Genomic DNA, 16,635 nt, shown 5'->3' with positions numbered 1-16,635 from the left:
ATTTCCGTTCAGTATTTTGTTTTGCATAATATGTTATACTATGAAAAAGGTTAGTCTTTATGATATATTTTCCAAAATCAGTGACAACATTTTCATGCGCAGAACTTAGCTGGTGACATTTTTTAAATTGTATTTGTTAACATCAGTTATCGAAGATGTAGTAAATAAACGCATGATAGATATAAGAACGTGGGAAAGGAAATATAGATAGATATACCGACTTAAGATTTTTCGACATTTTCTGTTCAAATTTACATGAACCATGTTTCTTTGTTCTGAAATGTAACATTAATTATGGAATGCATTTTTATGTTAATCTCTTGTTTGCTCTTCTCACAGATGAAGACGGCCACGCATTATGGATTAAGCCCAGAAAATTTGTTTCTTCTGAATGTGTTTTTAGGCCTTGGTTTTCTGATTGGCTGCCTCGTTTTAGGTTTCATAATCATCCGGGACAGTAGTGAATGTGCGATTTCCAGACGACATCTGTGCCAGTCATGTGTATTCATGTGCGGTACATTTACTCTTTTGCTCATCATGGCTAAAGACTTCAATTCCCACGCCCTGTATGCTTGGGCGTATGGTATTGCATGCGGTGGATACTATTACACTATCAAAATGTACATATACGAACTTGTAAAGGAGAAAGTTATGGAGAGAGGTTTTGGATTCATCAATGCTGCTCAATTTCTTTCCTATCTATTGGGACCTCCACTTGCTGGTAAGTTATATATATATATATATATATATATATATATATATATATATATATATATATATATATATATATATATATATATATATATATACATACATACATACATTGTGTGTGATGTTGGAGGCAAGTTTGGAGCGGGCAGGTGGATAACCTTTAGGCAATGAAACTTTGAAAAGAGTGTCAATGATTCTTTGCGAAACCTCTACAAAGTCGTGTACCAAATACGACGAAATTTGCTTAGCATTGAAAAAAATACCAAAAGAGTTTTACATCCTACTATCTTTCTCGATTAACAGTCTTTAGTCATGATATGAAAATTATCTAATATTTAAAGAACAGATTTTATCAGTTTTAGTTTCAAACATCTTTATTTGTTTCACGATATCTGATTATTTAAGTAGGACACAGACGATGCATTTTCATAAGCTCTGATATGTTATTTTAACCATGTATAAATGCAGTATTGTACTAAAATGTCAAAACTTCATATAGAAGGTTTCAAACTATGATGTTAGTAGATAATTTATTTGTTGCTGAAGTAGATTTGGTTTATTCCTGGTTGCTTCTATCGCCTGCAATTTCATACTTCGTATGGCTTAAGATATATATATATATATATATATATATATATATATATATATATATATATATATATATATATATATATATATATATATATATATATATATATATATATGAAGCCGATTCCAATCCGCAGATACTTAACCCTAACTTATTACTGATTAAAAAATCGATTCAGTCAAGCCGATTACGGCATGCAGGCGTAAATGGTGTCTTTGTGCTCTGCCATTTTAAGAACTGCGCCACGCCAGCATCATATCCTTCGAGTTGTAAAAACCTGTACAGAAATCTACGCAAAAGAAAAAAGTTTTACAAAAGTACACAAATGCCATATGTACGTTTTTAAAACTTTTAATTCATAAGGTCCATTTTACAATTACCACTTATCAAACCAATATACCTGTAATAACTTTAAATGATAGTTAAAAAGCACTGTATCATCTAATATATCTTTTCTTTCTTTTGTAGTTTACCTCAACGAATCTTACTCAAACCACTACGCTTGCTACATTTTCGCTGGTGTAACCATGTTATGCGGCAGCTTGCTCTTCTACTGCATGCCTCCATTTGAAAGGCATTTCTCCAACCATGAGATCATCCAAAAGCAGAACAACACATGCTCCAAAAACTCTGCTGAGGCCGCAGCCTTGCTTGACCTTGACCTTACAGACGCCATAGTAACTAAGCCGTTGAACAATGTTCAGTTTATTGTATCTCCATCTCGAATGAAAAATAATTGTAAAGATGGCGGAAAAATTCAAATGCAGTGCTTTATTCAACACATAGATAAAGAGAAACCAAAGCAAATTGTGTTGTCTCGAATAACGGAGGACAAAGAGGGTCTTAGACTAGATTTTAACGAGGTGCCTAATTTGTCAAGTGTTGCTAAAGGGACGGACATTCTTTTGAATAAACGGGACACCTATGACAAAGAATCGTCGCATTGCTTGGTCGACAATCACATAGATTACCCGTCAGAAAGTACCAACTCACACAATACCGACAAAACCAACAAGGCAAGTAATTCGTCCCGATCGAGTGAGAGCAAAAAGTTTCGGAGAAGCTCTGACAATGTCAAGATAGATTACTTCGATCCGCCGAGCCAGGAAAAAGAGTCGACTGCCACCGTTTCGTATGATAGCGATTTGTACATAAATCTTTGTGAGGCTCAAGTTTAAATTTTTCATATTTTAATCGTAGTTTCTTTTTTGCAATGTAGTCTTCTATCGTTATGACCAATTTTGTTATCTTTTTCGTACTTAAGATTACATTATTTCATTGGAAATTTGTGATCGATGCATTCTGAAGTGGGATAGTTGCTCTTATTCAGGCACTATTTAGATTTTGCATCAATTGCGACGATGCCTGTTTTTTGTTTTCTTCCTATGAAATATCGTGGATCTAAACTATACAAGGAACATGTCAAGGACCTGCATTAACGTCAGTGATGCTAGGCGCGAGTGCTTTGTCAGCCATTATTTGAAACACCCAAGTCCGAATCGAGGCAATTGTGAGATTTCTCGACGCGTCACTTAGGGTGAAATAACAGGTACAGTAATACCTCAAACGTTGACGTGTTTTTCAACATGGCTAATGAAATACTTGTCCTAACTTCATATCAAGTGAAACTCACTGTAAAATTGGAAGCTTGTGGAATGAAGAAATAGTCCCAATATTTTGCCTTAGTGAGTGTGTATCACAAATGAAGTTTGTTACCAATTTTATGTTAGTATTAGACAGCGTTGTACTTTCGATTGATACGAGAGAGAGAGAGAGAGAGAGAGAGAGAGAGAGAGAGAGAGAGTTGTGCTAGTGACAGAGGTCAGAGATTCATTCCAATATTCCTTTGCTCATTTCCTATAAGGTTTGTATTGTTAATTAATACACATTGAGGAATTAACTCCGACAAGCCGGAATCAGTCCCAGATCAATTTGAGTTGCTTTTTTGAAAATAAAAATAACTTGATTATTATTATTATTATTATCATTATTATTATTATTATTATTATTTTGATATTTACGTCACTCTGTATTGTACGTTTTCTTGTGGTCTTTTTTCTTTTTTTTGTGCTCACCTTGGATGTGAGAATATGGTACAATATAGCCATATTTAATAATATGGAGGTACACTATTCCTGGGTCTCTAAAATGATTTAAGCTATATATGCAATACATATCTAGGACTATCTGTCTTTCCTACATACTGACGCCTAATTTGGCCTGTTGATCTAGTTCCGTGATTGTTTTGTGTACATGTCCAACAGCTTGATATGTAAAATCAGAATCGCTCCAAACTTTCTTACCGTAATTTTCCTTTACATTTTATTTGCAACGCGAGTATCGTACACTTGTGTTTGTAGACATGTGAATTTATGCTTGAAAGTCATGCACAACTCGCTCCTTCTACAACGTCTGATGTATTTCTTTATCCATATAATCATTTTTCGACATATTAAATTTGGACTTGGGTTGTCTCCTCAGAATTGTACCCTTTCTTGGTAAACGATTCAAATAAATCTTATACTTTTTCGTATCAGATTCTTTAATAATTACCGAATAAGTAATTCGTATTGGCAACCAGGTCAACCCGGCAGTTCAAAATTTGCATCCGAACAGCCAGAATGTATTTTATGTGCATCCGGCCCCTAAGTGCCTGTGATTTTGTATTTAGTCACGACAGCTTGTATTTTAGATCTCTACCCTTGGGTAAGGCGATAGGAAACGGCTGTAAGAAGGGGTTGAGCACACCCATTAGGGTAGGCTATTGGAAAGGGATGTTGGGGAAGGGGTTTGATAAGCACTTAATAGGTGAAAAAATCATCTGAAGATAGCGCAGCTTCAATGTAGATCCTAATTCAATTTTGTCGTCTTCGAGTATGAAAAAGTTATATACTTATAATACTTTAGACAGCCATTGCTCTATCAACCAGAAGAAAGCAGAACAAAAATGTTCACCAGCAAATTAGACAGGAATACTGTCCGTGTGCTGGTATTTGCCAGGCCACGGAACGAACCTTTCTTTACAGTTTGAATCATTCGAAGTCGATATAGTTTAATTCTTCACAGACTGAATCATTCGAAGTCGATATAGTTTAATTCTTCACAGACTGAATCATTCGAAGTCGATATAGTTTAATTCTTCACAGACTGGATCATTCGAAGTCGGTATAGTTTAATTCTTCACAGACTGAATCACTCGAAGTCGATATAGTTTAATAATTCCCCTACATCGAACAGTTTATAGTGATAATGGACTGTCTGACAAAATTAGACATCGTACCAATTCACATACATGTCTATTATTTATATATTATTACAAGTGGGTTATCTGGTATTGGTTGTTCACACTATATATATAGTCAGTTTATATGATAAGGATAACATAAAAGGGACCCAATGTTCCAAGTAAAGTAACGTGACTCAAATTGAAAAGTTTAATACAAACATCAAAAATATCACATTTGACTATTCCAGAAGTTTTATACAATTCAGATTTATCCTCTTTCTTGTCATTTGCATTTTTGACCAATCAAGATGCAGGAAACAAACGATACCGTACTTAGCTTGTATACACTCTCTGATGCCGATCACAACCCATCACTAATATAAGAATATGCATCATGCATTTGCAGAGTCTTTTTTTCTGTCTGCTTTAACGTTTCTGTGCAGTAATCGTCGAATTCCACAGTAAAATATGCTATTATTCATACAAGATAACTAGGGGCAAACTTGATCATCATTTGAGACCCGATATTCTCTTCGCATCCAGTACTAATTGTTGTAATCTATGAAGGGTGATAAATGACAAAATTTCTGACATTGCTTTTTGATACAATTTCTTAATTGTTTTAGTTGAATTAGTACTGCAAGTATTTTCTTTTGTACGAGAGACGTACTTCTATAGCTTTCCAAATTAAATGTATGTCCAGTAATACAAATACATTCATAACTTTTAGAAAGTGTAATAGAACAAAGTGTTAAAAAATCAAATGCATTGATCTCTTTCAAACTGTTTGTGTTTTCGTTACATCATTTGTCGTGAAGTTCAAAATAAAGCTTTATTATTGTTATAGTTTATTTTATATTAGTCATCTATTTTGATTGATATAGTTTGTTTCATATTTGTCACCTACTTTGATTCAAATCACTACGCCTACAGAATTCATCTACATTCAGACCTGAATTCCGTTTTTTTTTTAATGGTATGTTCAAATCCATCTCTTCCAAAGCAGAAGAGCAGATCCAGAATAAAATGAGTTTGGTGTATTAAACTGAAAACTTTACCGACTTAGAAACTGTATTCACAGAATATCAAATTCTATAGTAGAATCGTTTGTAAAGTTAAATTTGCACAAAGAACATTTGTTATTGTCCAATCTCCCATTAGACGACTGAAGTCACGTGACTTTACTCCATGAAATTGTTTCACGGGAAACTATGTGAAGCGTTTTCTATGCCTGCAAACAAATAGTGCAACAAGTTCGAGGTGCGGGAACTGCGCTGGTCTCAGTATGGAAGCCATATTTCTTCTGTCTTCTGCATTTCTCTTCTCATGCATGAACTCTGTATTCCCAATCCCTTTCACTTCAAATAAACACGGCACAAAAATGACTGAATTTTAAGTTCACATGGTAACTTTTGACTTCTTGTTGTTTTGCATGGGCTTGACGCCATTTTCAGCGCATAATATTCTATAAATGGTTGCCAGTATATTTGGTGGAGGACGAACCCGGGAAATCCCTGGAAGAACCACAAGACCCACGGGAAGCTAATGGCAAGCTTTCTCACGTACACACGTTAACTGAGCTTGAGACTCGAGCCAACGTAGAAAGAGTTGAAATGTCAGTGCACAAAAGAAGTTATTGCTACAAAACATTATAATTCGCGATAGCACACGGCTATAATGAAAGTGAGGTTAGTTTAGTGTGTCATACTGGTTAGATAGATTTGAATATTATCGTCGTTGTCATCATCATGTGCATTATCGACCTTCTGTTTCTTTATTTTAACGTTTCACTCCAAACTAAGATTTTTTAATACTTTCCTTACTCTTGGTTTCCTTGATGATGAAAATGATTCAACCGATTGGCAGCAGATAAGCAAATCTTGTTGTTTCAATCTCTCTGGGAACGTGTCCTAGATTTTTGCTAGGATTATCCTTATGACATCCTAATTGTTTAGATGAATCCAGCCTTTCTCCGATTAGCATCTGAACTATTTTTGAAGACTTAGGATCACAATAAAACCATTTTGTTTGGAACTGGTTTTATGGCAAACAGAAGATCAAAATAATTAAACAACCCTCATTATTAATAGCATTTCCGTTTCGATACACTACCAGCCATTCCTGGTGAAAAGATAGTTTGTGCAAAATTCAGTCATCATTTAGCCGTACAAACGATGCAGGTTCTTGTTTATTATTTCTATACTTTTAAGATGAAAACTCCATAGAAAATCTGGACAATAATGGTTAGTTTCGAAACATTTTTATCCCAGTTACTAAGGACATTTTAATCATTAGAAGGAATGCACCAGAAGAAAACATGTCGGACCTGAACTACAAAAATTTACAGAATTGTTTCTACAGTGCCCATAAGTCATGACTCGAGTTTTATTTTAATGAATGCGAAAGTAGAGCAAGTAGTACCTTAGTGTAATTCCAGCTTCTGGAGAAAGTAGATTGTAGCCTTGCATCTCGATTTTACACTAGTTAGTGGATGAATATTTTAGCCTCCACCCCACCCCCCACTATATAAATACTGAATTGCAACTTTTCCCTGACAAGGCCCCATTGTTTTTTTTTCCCCCGTAGCTGTACTTAATCCCGGTTTTCACCAAGAGCAATGAGGAAAAATCAATACATCCAGACTATCGGCTGCTTTGCTTTCGCGCCAAACAAAAGTCATAGCTGCCGTAAATTATATGTCATGTGACCTAACGTTTGAGTTGGATAAACTTGCTTTTTAAGATAAAGAAGCATACAAAGAACACAGCCAAATGAATCATGGCAGCACAATGCCAATCAACATTTTAATTAAAATAGAAAACTCTAATGAAAAGATAATTATATTCCGTGTTAAACAGTGCGATACGTATAAAAAAGAAATACACTGCCCTCATTAAGAGATATTACTATATTTAATGCGACATAACATTTGTCAACATTTTTATATCCTGAAAATAGAATGAATGCAACCACGGGAATACGGACCTTTGGAGAATAGTTACGGAATTTATTATTCAGTTCGGCTTACTGGTTACTCTTTTCAGTCGCTAGGCTGGAGACCAAGATAGGTGAGAATATTAGAATCCTGTCTTGACCAGGCCGGGTCAGCTGCAGTGGTGAGCCCCTAGGCAAGGTTGTTTACTCCAATAGATGTGCCGCTAAAACTAATCAGCCAAAGAAACATCGTTGAGTGTGCAATGTGGGTCATGGCCTTGATTAGTATAATAAATACGATGGAGATTTAAACAGGTGTGACTATTAGTGATCTGTAAAACAAAGTTCGCTATTAGTGTACAAGTACATGAACGCATTCCCTCAAGGTACCCCTCATGTACCTCTACTCTTTCTTGTTCTGATTATCTAATTATTAAATTCCATTTTCTATTCACCTTTTGGTATGTTCATCATGCACTGGAAAACTGCAATGTCAACCGGATGGTGGCTTTCATATCGCCTGTCCTTCTTTGATAACAGGAGTCAACCAAACATGACTTGGAGATAAATCTTGCTTATTCAGGAGATCAGCTACAATAGCAGAAATATGGACTAAATGGATACCCAGGTCCGGTATAACCTCGAGGCGGTCGTCAAGGGCAATATGATTTGGGGGAGGGTGCGTCAAAACGAAGTACACAGTCAGTTTTATCATTAATTATAATTAATTTGTGGACAACATAATGAAAATAATACATTTTCAAGCCGAACGTGAATTAATAATAGTAATGAACAGTTTATAAAAGCGATGCTGCCCCCCCCAGGGGTGGGGTGCACAAGGTTGAAGGTTGGCCTAGTTCGCCAAATACCCTTGCATTATCCCAGTGAATACCCAATGTACCGGTTCTGTCCTGTAGGATTTCATAACTTTTGGCAACACTATGGACAAATGCAAATGTCCAGTGACACTAGCAGAGTGAGGCAAAGGTACCTGGATGATCACACACTTGGCATTAAAAATAATACGCATAAAACTTGTTTGACAGTGTGAATAAGCCGAGCGGTTTGTGTTCTATGGGCGTTTTCCCCCAAGTCATACTTTATTATTTGCTCTTAATCGGGTTTAGAAACGTAAATCAATTTCATCACCTGTGACAATGTTAGTCATACGTCTCTGGTCACTGTTTTCGTATTGGACGAGTAGCCGTTTGGTGATTTCAGCCAGTGTCTGCGCTAAGCCGTCAACAAATGTGGTACCCGTTTTGCAGTTGGATTTAATAACATAAATATCATCTACTGTGTATCAAGAATTTCATCAATTGTTACCTTCACAGCAGCCACTTTGAGACACCATCAACCGCAGACAACGGTCTTCCAGAATGGGGGTAATTTTTAATGGATTCACGATCATCGTTGACGAAAGCATCTTAAAAATTGTAGAATATGACGGATAATTGTACCCGAACATTAGTATATGTCGGACTTGATAACAGTCTTAGTTACTTAAGAGCACCTAGATTTTACAGTATACTCTTTGCACAGTTGCAAAATCATTCGACATTTTTACGTCATTGTCGTTTGTCTATCGATGCGTCACATGCAAAGCTACTGATAATTAAAGAACATCATTTTGTCCATAGATCTTCATTATATATATTTACAGAAAAAAGTGTTATAACAAAATAATCGGAGAGAGAGAGAGAGAGATTGTTGTTGTTTTGAATAATACTCCATTTCTCAGCGCACGATAGTCTTCATGGTGGCCAGTATCACTGGTGGAGAAAGAATTCGAAAAAAAACACCCCATTAAAAATCACTAACCTACGGGAAGCTACTGGTAAGGTATCTGACATACCCACATTGGCCGAACCCGAGACTGAAATCCACGCGGAAAGAAATGATGTGGCAGTGATCGGTAAAGACGAGTGTTTTATACCACTTAGACCACTCGGTCGTCTCGGGCCCCGAATGGATGGATATATGTATGTATGTATGTATGTATGTATGTATATATATATATATATATATATATATATATATATATATATATATATATATATATATATATATATATCGATAGATTGATAGATACTCTATCCGTTAAAAATTATAACAATACCAGCTTGATTAGTAAATGGGATATCAAACTATATACAAATAATTAGTTTCTCAATTTGAGAGACTGACCAAGCACAACTTCCTTTTTTCTTCAAGGAACGAACATATCTATAGTGTTGCAGGTTCAATTACTAGAATTGCTTTTTCCTTTTATATGTTTCAAACGGTATAAGCAGTTTATGTTTTCATTGATACAACAAGCGTAAAAAGTTACATTTGCGTATCGAATTGAATGTTCCACTTTGCTTTCAGCAATTCACAGTCACAACTTTTTAAACACACAGTATTAGACAAATAATGAACTCAGCAACATACTACCTCTAGAGATGGTGTGTGTGTGTACTTTTTAACTTGATTGCCTGCTTTAGCAGCTTTGCGCAGTAATAAATCAGTAGTTTTGCTCATTATAAAAAGTTTTCGGATGCAGAGAACCAGTCTATAAATCCATAAAACTCCATCTAGAAGTAGAAAACAAATCATGAGGGATATTAAATATTTCATAAACTGACAGACGTTAAAATAGAAACAAAGGAATGTGAGTGATCGTTCCTTGTAGTTTAAAAAATCAAATAGTTCGAATTTTATCTTATCAAATAACCATTTATATGCATCGTTGTTGGAAATATAGTGAAGTCTGACCTTAGGTGTGCTGATATATTTTATGTCTGGAAATGTTCGTGAAGAAAGAAAGCATTCCTATCTAGTCCTAGTTGCCCGTGTTTACGTCCCTTTTGACTTGTGGCCGCACATTTGCTTCTCAGTACTTTTTCCTGTTGACGACAGACGATAGAACTCCGTCATTTACAGATTGCAAGACAAATCATTACAAAACTAGTTCAGTATTGATGATGATAAGAAAAGCTAGTGTTGATCACTAATTTGTTTGCCATGACCGAAATGTGCGTACATTTGTTATCTTGACGGAATTTAACTTTTTATCAGTACTATATGGTTAGAATTGTGATGACGTGCCGTTAAAACCTCTGAATACACACATTGATTGTCATGCATTATACTAGTCTAAGACATTTATTGTCTAGTACTGATATTTAATAAAGTACACTGATATGTAATTAACTAGATCTGATATGTAAATAGTACAGATATGTAATTAACTAGTTATGATATGTAAATAGTACTGATATGTAATTAACTATTTATGATATGTAAATAGTCCTGACATGTAATTAACTGGTTCTTGTATGTAAATAGTACTGATATGTAATTAACTAGTTATGATATGTAAATAGTCCTGATATGTAATTAACTAGTTCTTATATGTAAATAGTACAGATATGTAATTAACTAGTTCTGATATGAAATAGTCCTGATATGTAATTAACTAGTCATGATATGTAAATAGTACTGATATGTAATTAACTAGTTATGATATGTAAATAGTCCTGATATGTAATGAACTAGTTATGATATGTAAATAGTACTGATATGTAATTAACTAGTTATGATATGTAAATAGTACTGATATGTAATTAACTAATTATGATATGTAAATAGTCCTGACATGTAATTAACTAGTTCTTTTATGTAAATAGTACTGATATGTAATTAACTAGTTATGATATGTAAATAGTCCTGATATGTAATTACCTAGTTCTTATATGTAAATAGTACAGATATGTAATTAACTAGTTCTGATATGAAATAGTCCTGATATGTAATTAACTAGTTCTGATATGTAAATAGTACTGATATGTAATTAACTAGTTCTATTATGTAAATAGTACTGATATGTAATTAACTAGTTCTGATATGTAGATAGTACTGATATGCAATTCACTAGATACAAGAGAATACGTGCGAAAGGAGCGTTTTTACAATATATTTTTAGTTTTAATATTTAATGAAATATGTTTCTCACTTGCTCCTTTCAAGTTCACTTTTGTTTAAAGTACACCATTCTAAGTAGACAGAGTGACAAATGCAACAAATAAACTGAAATGTTGATGCGGTCAAAAATAAATATTTTTTTTTAATTCGAGTTTTACTTTGCCAATTTTTAATGTATATCCTTCGACATTAACATAACAATTTATTATATTTAATAGAGAATTATTAATCTTTTACTCACAATTATCAACTGGGAATAAATGAGTAACATATAATAAAGAAATCTGAAATATTATAGTTTCCTGTTTATTAATCACTATCATCGGTAAGCCATCCTAGTCTCTGACCATTTTGATGTCATCTTTGACAAATAACCGTCTGCAACTGACTTCATTCCATCATCACCATCATTTAAATTATAACCGTTTTCGCCCATGCGGGCATGTACGTCTGGTTAATGTCCATAAACGGATTATTTAATTGATCCCGGGGGAAGGAATGAGAGCCTGATTCCACAGATGCTGGACGCGAGCTTGACGTTGAGAAAAAAAAATTTAAAGGAAAAAATCATACAGATTGACAAAAATACCTTAGATTTCCCCCATGACCCGTTCTGACATAGGACCCTCTCTATCATAATATATAAGAGAGAAGGTACGGAACTTCCAAATATTTCGTTCCATCCATGACACTCGATTTCCTTCTGCTATTTCCGTCTTTAAAGACACACGTTCACACTCTATGGCTTGTGTTACTCCTGAGATATTTTTCTATTCATCAAGGCATCATTGACTTTTCTACGTTGTACCAAACTGAAGTTACGGGCTCCGAAACGTTGCATTGTCGCGAAGTTTTACTGCTGAGACAAGTCCGTGCTCCTCTGGTAATAAGTATAACCTTTTGAGCCAATCATATTTCAGCGTTGACGTGTGTGCCGTATAGTTTGCCTATTTTGAAAATAGAGATGCATGTATACGACGTATGTGCAGTGAAGAAGATAATGTCTAATTCTTGCATGGAACAGGATTCCTAAAGTTGAATCAAGTTAATGGTAAGAAAAAACTTACTTTTGCATCGACCACTGTTCTGTAATTCAAGAAGGAATGCATCGTAGAGTCGCAAACATGGTACATGTAGCTCTCTTCGCCGGTTTTCACATGTGCGCGCACTTGTCCAGAAGACAAAATTCGCGAAAATTCCACGTTTTGGAGTCCGTAACTTATGTTTGGTACAACGCAGAAAAGTCAATGGTGGCTTGATGAATAGAAAAATATCTCAGGAGTAAAACAAGCCATATAATATGGTCGTGTCCCTTTAAAGACGTAAATAGCAGAAGGAAATCAAGGGTCATGGCTGGAACGAAGTATTTCGAAGTTCTGTACCTTCTCTCTTATATATTATGATAGAGAGGGTCGTATGTCAGAACGGGTAGTTCTGTCACTCTGTATGATGTTTTCCTTCAGATTATTTTATTCCTCAACATCAAGTTCGCGTCGAGCACCTGTGCCTCATCCCCCAGCCATTACTGTGCTATAAAGGCACTATTTAATTGAGCCGCCAGGTCTTGGGTCAATATGACTGGCTGCATATACCCTAGCGACCTGAATGTAAGGCTATACTCGAGTGGAGATGGACCCAGCACAGACTCGAGTTAAAGGTAGCAATTCAGTCTGCATTAGCTGCGCTAGGTGTCAATCAGGCAGTATGTGACGGCAGTATCGATTGGTCGCCACTATGACGTCACATCGGGACACCTAGGTTTTTATTCCCATGTGGAGGGTTAATTAGTTGCTCATGAAGAGAGGAAAATGCGCCTCTCCCTTGATGTATTTAATATGTGCTTTGCATGTTTTTTTTTAATTTAATGTCCGGCGGTGGCGAGGAGGATGATTCGGTCAGGGAGGAGCCTGCTCACTAGGAAGGCACATTGGTTTATCCAGGGTATTAATTTCTTGACTCCCTTGCCAAAAGGTTAATGAATTGTCGTCTTCACGGATCTTTGGAGATATATTCTGTGCCGTTTTTATTAAAAATAGTACCGCAGCAGTGATCGCTTAGTGATAGTCTGTAGGGTTAGTTAAACTTTATCCACTGAGTCTGATTTGGGTGGGGTGGTTCTTGGTTTGGGTTCACTCTTTTGTGTATGGTTATTTAAACATTCCTAGACTTTATGTGCGCCGCTTTGTGCAGCTGGGCCTGATGGTCCTTGGGGTTTGGACCACCTATTTTCGCTAGATATTTGGTTGCCGCATTGTTCAGCCGGGCCTGATGGTCCTTGGGGTTTGGACCACCTTATAGGTATTAATTTTGGGGTTATAGTAAGTTTTCCTATCTTGATAGACTTTGCCGCGTTGTGCGGTGGGGCCTGATGGTCTTGGGAGTTTTAGACCACCTTATATATTCTAGTTTGTTGGGTTTTATCTAGGTGTTTTAATTGTTTTAGTGCCTCGAGGAGAGGCTGTACCTTAGAGCAGTTGCGTTTGTTGTACTACAGATAATATGCAGTCATCTTGCGGTAGGAAAAGATGTTGGTGCCCTTATAAAAATAATTTGTAAAAAATTCTTTTAGATTAAGGGTTATTGCAGTTTATTTGTTTCTATATGTGTGGGTTTAGGGTTGGGCTAAGTACTTGCTAATCTATCTTTATGTTTGATTAAATTTTCCGAGTTTTTTGGGATGAAGCTATTAGTAAGTTGTTATTTTAATTTCAGGATAAGTCTATTCGATTAAGACAGATATCTTTGCCGAATACTCGGTTCGCTAAGATATGTCAAAGACATCTGATCTTATTTATTCCCTAGTTTTAAGTTTATTAGCCTGTCTGTTAGTATGATAATTGTTCCTTTTTTGTTTTATTTATGTGATATTATTTTATTTGCAGGCTAAATCTAGTTTGATAAGACAGATATCTTTGCCAAATGCTAGGGTCGCTAAGACTTGTCAAAGACATATGTTCTTATTTATTCCCTAATTTTAAGTTTGCTAGCCTGTCTACTAGTTATGGTAGGTTTGGGCTTATTTTGTTTTGATTATTATCCTAGCTTGTGGATATAGTTATTTATGTGGTGTTATTTTCAGGCTAAACCTATTTGATAAGACAGCTATCTTTGACGAATACTCGGGTCGCTAAGACATGTCAAAGACATCTGGTCTTGTTGTTCCTTACATTTAGTTTGTTAACCTGTCCCCTAGTTGTAATTCATTGAATGGTATTTATTTATTGTTTAGCGGGTCATACACTTTTGTTGAAATCACCCCTTTATTCCCAATGTCGGTGATGAAGTTTATACTATTTTTGTAAGTAATGTCCTTATTTAGCTTTAGTTCTTTGAGGAAATCTGGATAAGCCGGTGGGGCCCCTATTTTATGTTGTTTAGTCCTAAACATAGTTCTTTGGGCTCCATACGTATGGCAGGTGTTATAAACATGTTCTAAATGTTCTTGGAGTGGACAGTGTGGGCATTTGCCATTTGAGTTTATGTTGATTGTCAAATATTTCCCAATGCTGCTGGCTAATTTAGTTTTACCTATTAGTATCCTTCTGATTAGTTTTTGATCCTGACTTCTAACGAGTTGTGGTGGGTGGGTATGTCTTGCGACCTTTTTTAGTATGGAGAATAACTTGCGTCCCTTTTTGTTGATATTCCATTGTTTTTGTTACTTATTGTCGATTTTAATTCTGATGATGCTATACAATTCTTGGACGCTGTAGTATAATGGTATGGAGTCAGGTTCATGGAGATATTGTTTAGCTACTTGGTCTGCTTTATCGTTACCTGCTAGTTCGATATGGGAGGGCACCCATATGAAGTCTATTATATGTTTATTATTTAGCAGTTGTTTAATTAAGTGGTTGGTTTCTTTCAGGAAGCTGCTTCTTGTGATAGAGTGGTTTGATTTAATAGAGTTGATGACGCTAAGGGAGTCGCTAATGATAACTGCTTGTCTAGTGTTTGTTAGTTGGATCCATTTAGAGCTTCAATAATGGCCCAGAATTCGGTTGTGTAAATGGAGCAGGTGTCGGGTAATCTAGCTCCGAATTCTGTGTTGGTTTCAGGGATTACTATTGCCGCAGCAGTTTTGTACGGTTTTGTAATTTTTGAGCCATCGGTGTATATCTTGGTGTACCCTATGTATTTATCTTCTAGCTCGACTAATACGTTTGTCCTTATATCATGTACCTGGTCTAAGTAAGGGCTATTGTGTTACAATTAGGGTTACCTCTCGTCCAAGGTGTTGGGTCGGGGTAACTGCATTGTTCAGCTTGTAGAGCGGGTAGGATAAGATCTTAAGTTAGTTCATGAATTCTTTTAACACCGAGTGGTTGTGGTTTCAGATTTTTAATGAAAGGGATACTACTTTGTTGGAGCAGCAGGGAGGGCGAACAAGCTCTAATTGGTTCATCTATATTTCGCCAGAATACGACTTCCTGGGGGATCGAAAAATTCGTTAAAAAAAATGCGATATTCAGCGTAAAACAACTCCGTCGATGACAAATTGGCTTACGCTGAATCGCTGATAGGTTTTTTTTTTCTTCGATACAACTTAAGAAAAAATGCGCGATTGTCGGTGACGCGTTGAGAGCGTCGCCCTCCCTGCTGCTCAATTAAAATTTTTATCTAACCCGATTCGATACCCTGTTCGAGGATCGTGTAAATTTATTTTTATAAATCCGTGCGGGATTGTTTTAGCACGACTAAAGAAATTTTTAAATTTATTCATGTCCATATCACCGCTGCACCAGGTCTGATGAATATTTCGTAACGTGTGAGTATCAACTCCGTTAAACACAGCAAGAATATTACAGTTATCCCTGATCACTTTAGGGATCTGTGTATACCGCTGAGTTACATAAATCATATCAGTGTTTTTGTGTCTGCCTCTGGAAAATATCCTAGCTGGATTGGACTGCTTATCCAGCATTACATCATCGTAAACATCTAAATTGTTAATTGACCCATCAATATCATCAACATTCGGTGCTTCATTAACATCAGTAATAAATTCAACAACATCATCACCGTTTTCATTTAACGATTTTGCCCTTTCATTAAAATCTTTTATTACATCATAGCAACGCTGATCGTCTACAGATGGAGCTACCAGATATAATTTATCCCATTTCATCCACCTCATTATTAAATTAAGTAACAACTGCGTCTTACCACTCCCAGATGGGCCAATGATAATCATTCGAATAGAATTTGG

The 16,635-nt window shown here is 35.7% G+C and overlaps 1 protein-coding gene across 4 annotated transcripts in view; it reads left to right on the top strand.

Annotated features, from left to right (window-relative positions):
- Window positions 1–5,372, top strand: part of LOC149786888 (monocarboxylate transporter 13-like) — a 41,604-nt gene extending 36,232 nt beyond the window's left edge. For all 4 annotated transcript variants that reach the window (XM_089977410.1, XM_089977409.1, XM_089977406.1 and 1 more), the window contains exons 5-6: window positions 340–721; window positions 1,769–5,372. In XM_089977410.1, coding sequence (XP_089833536.1) covers window positions 340–721; window positions 1,769–2,478 — 1,092 coding nt within the window. In that variant the 3' untranslated portion in view covers window positions 2,479–5,372. The remainder of the gene's footprint in view (window positions 1–339; window positions 722–1,768) is intronic.
- The last annotated feature ends 11,263 nt before the right edge of the window (window positions 5,373–16,635 follow it).

The sequence above is a fragment of the Sinohyriopsis cumingii genome, chromosome 12 (genome assembly GCF_028554795.1).
Source record: "Sinohyriopsis cumingii isolate HCF-2022 chromosome 12, ASM2855479v2, whole genome shotgun sequence".
In the NCBI taxonomy this organism is placed as follows: Eukaryota; Metazoa; Mollusca; class Bivalvia; order Unionida; family Unionidae; genus Sinohyriopsis; species Sinohyriopsis cumingii.
Note: the sequence above shows the minus strand (reverse complement) of the source record. Positions and strands in the feature narration are given on the sequence as shown.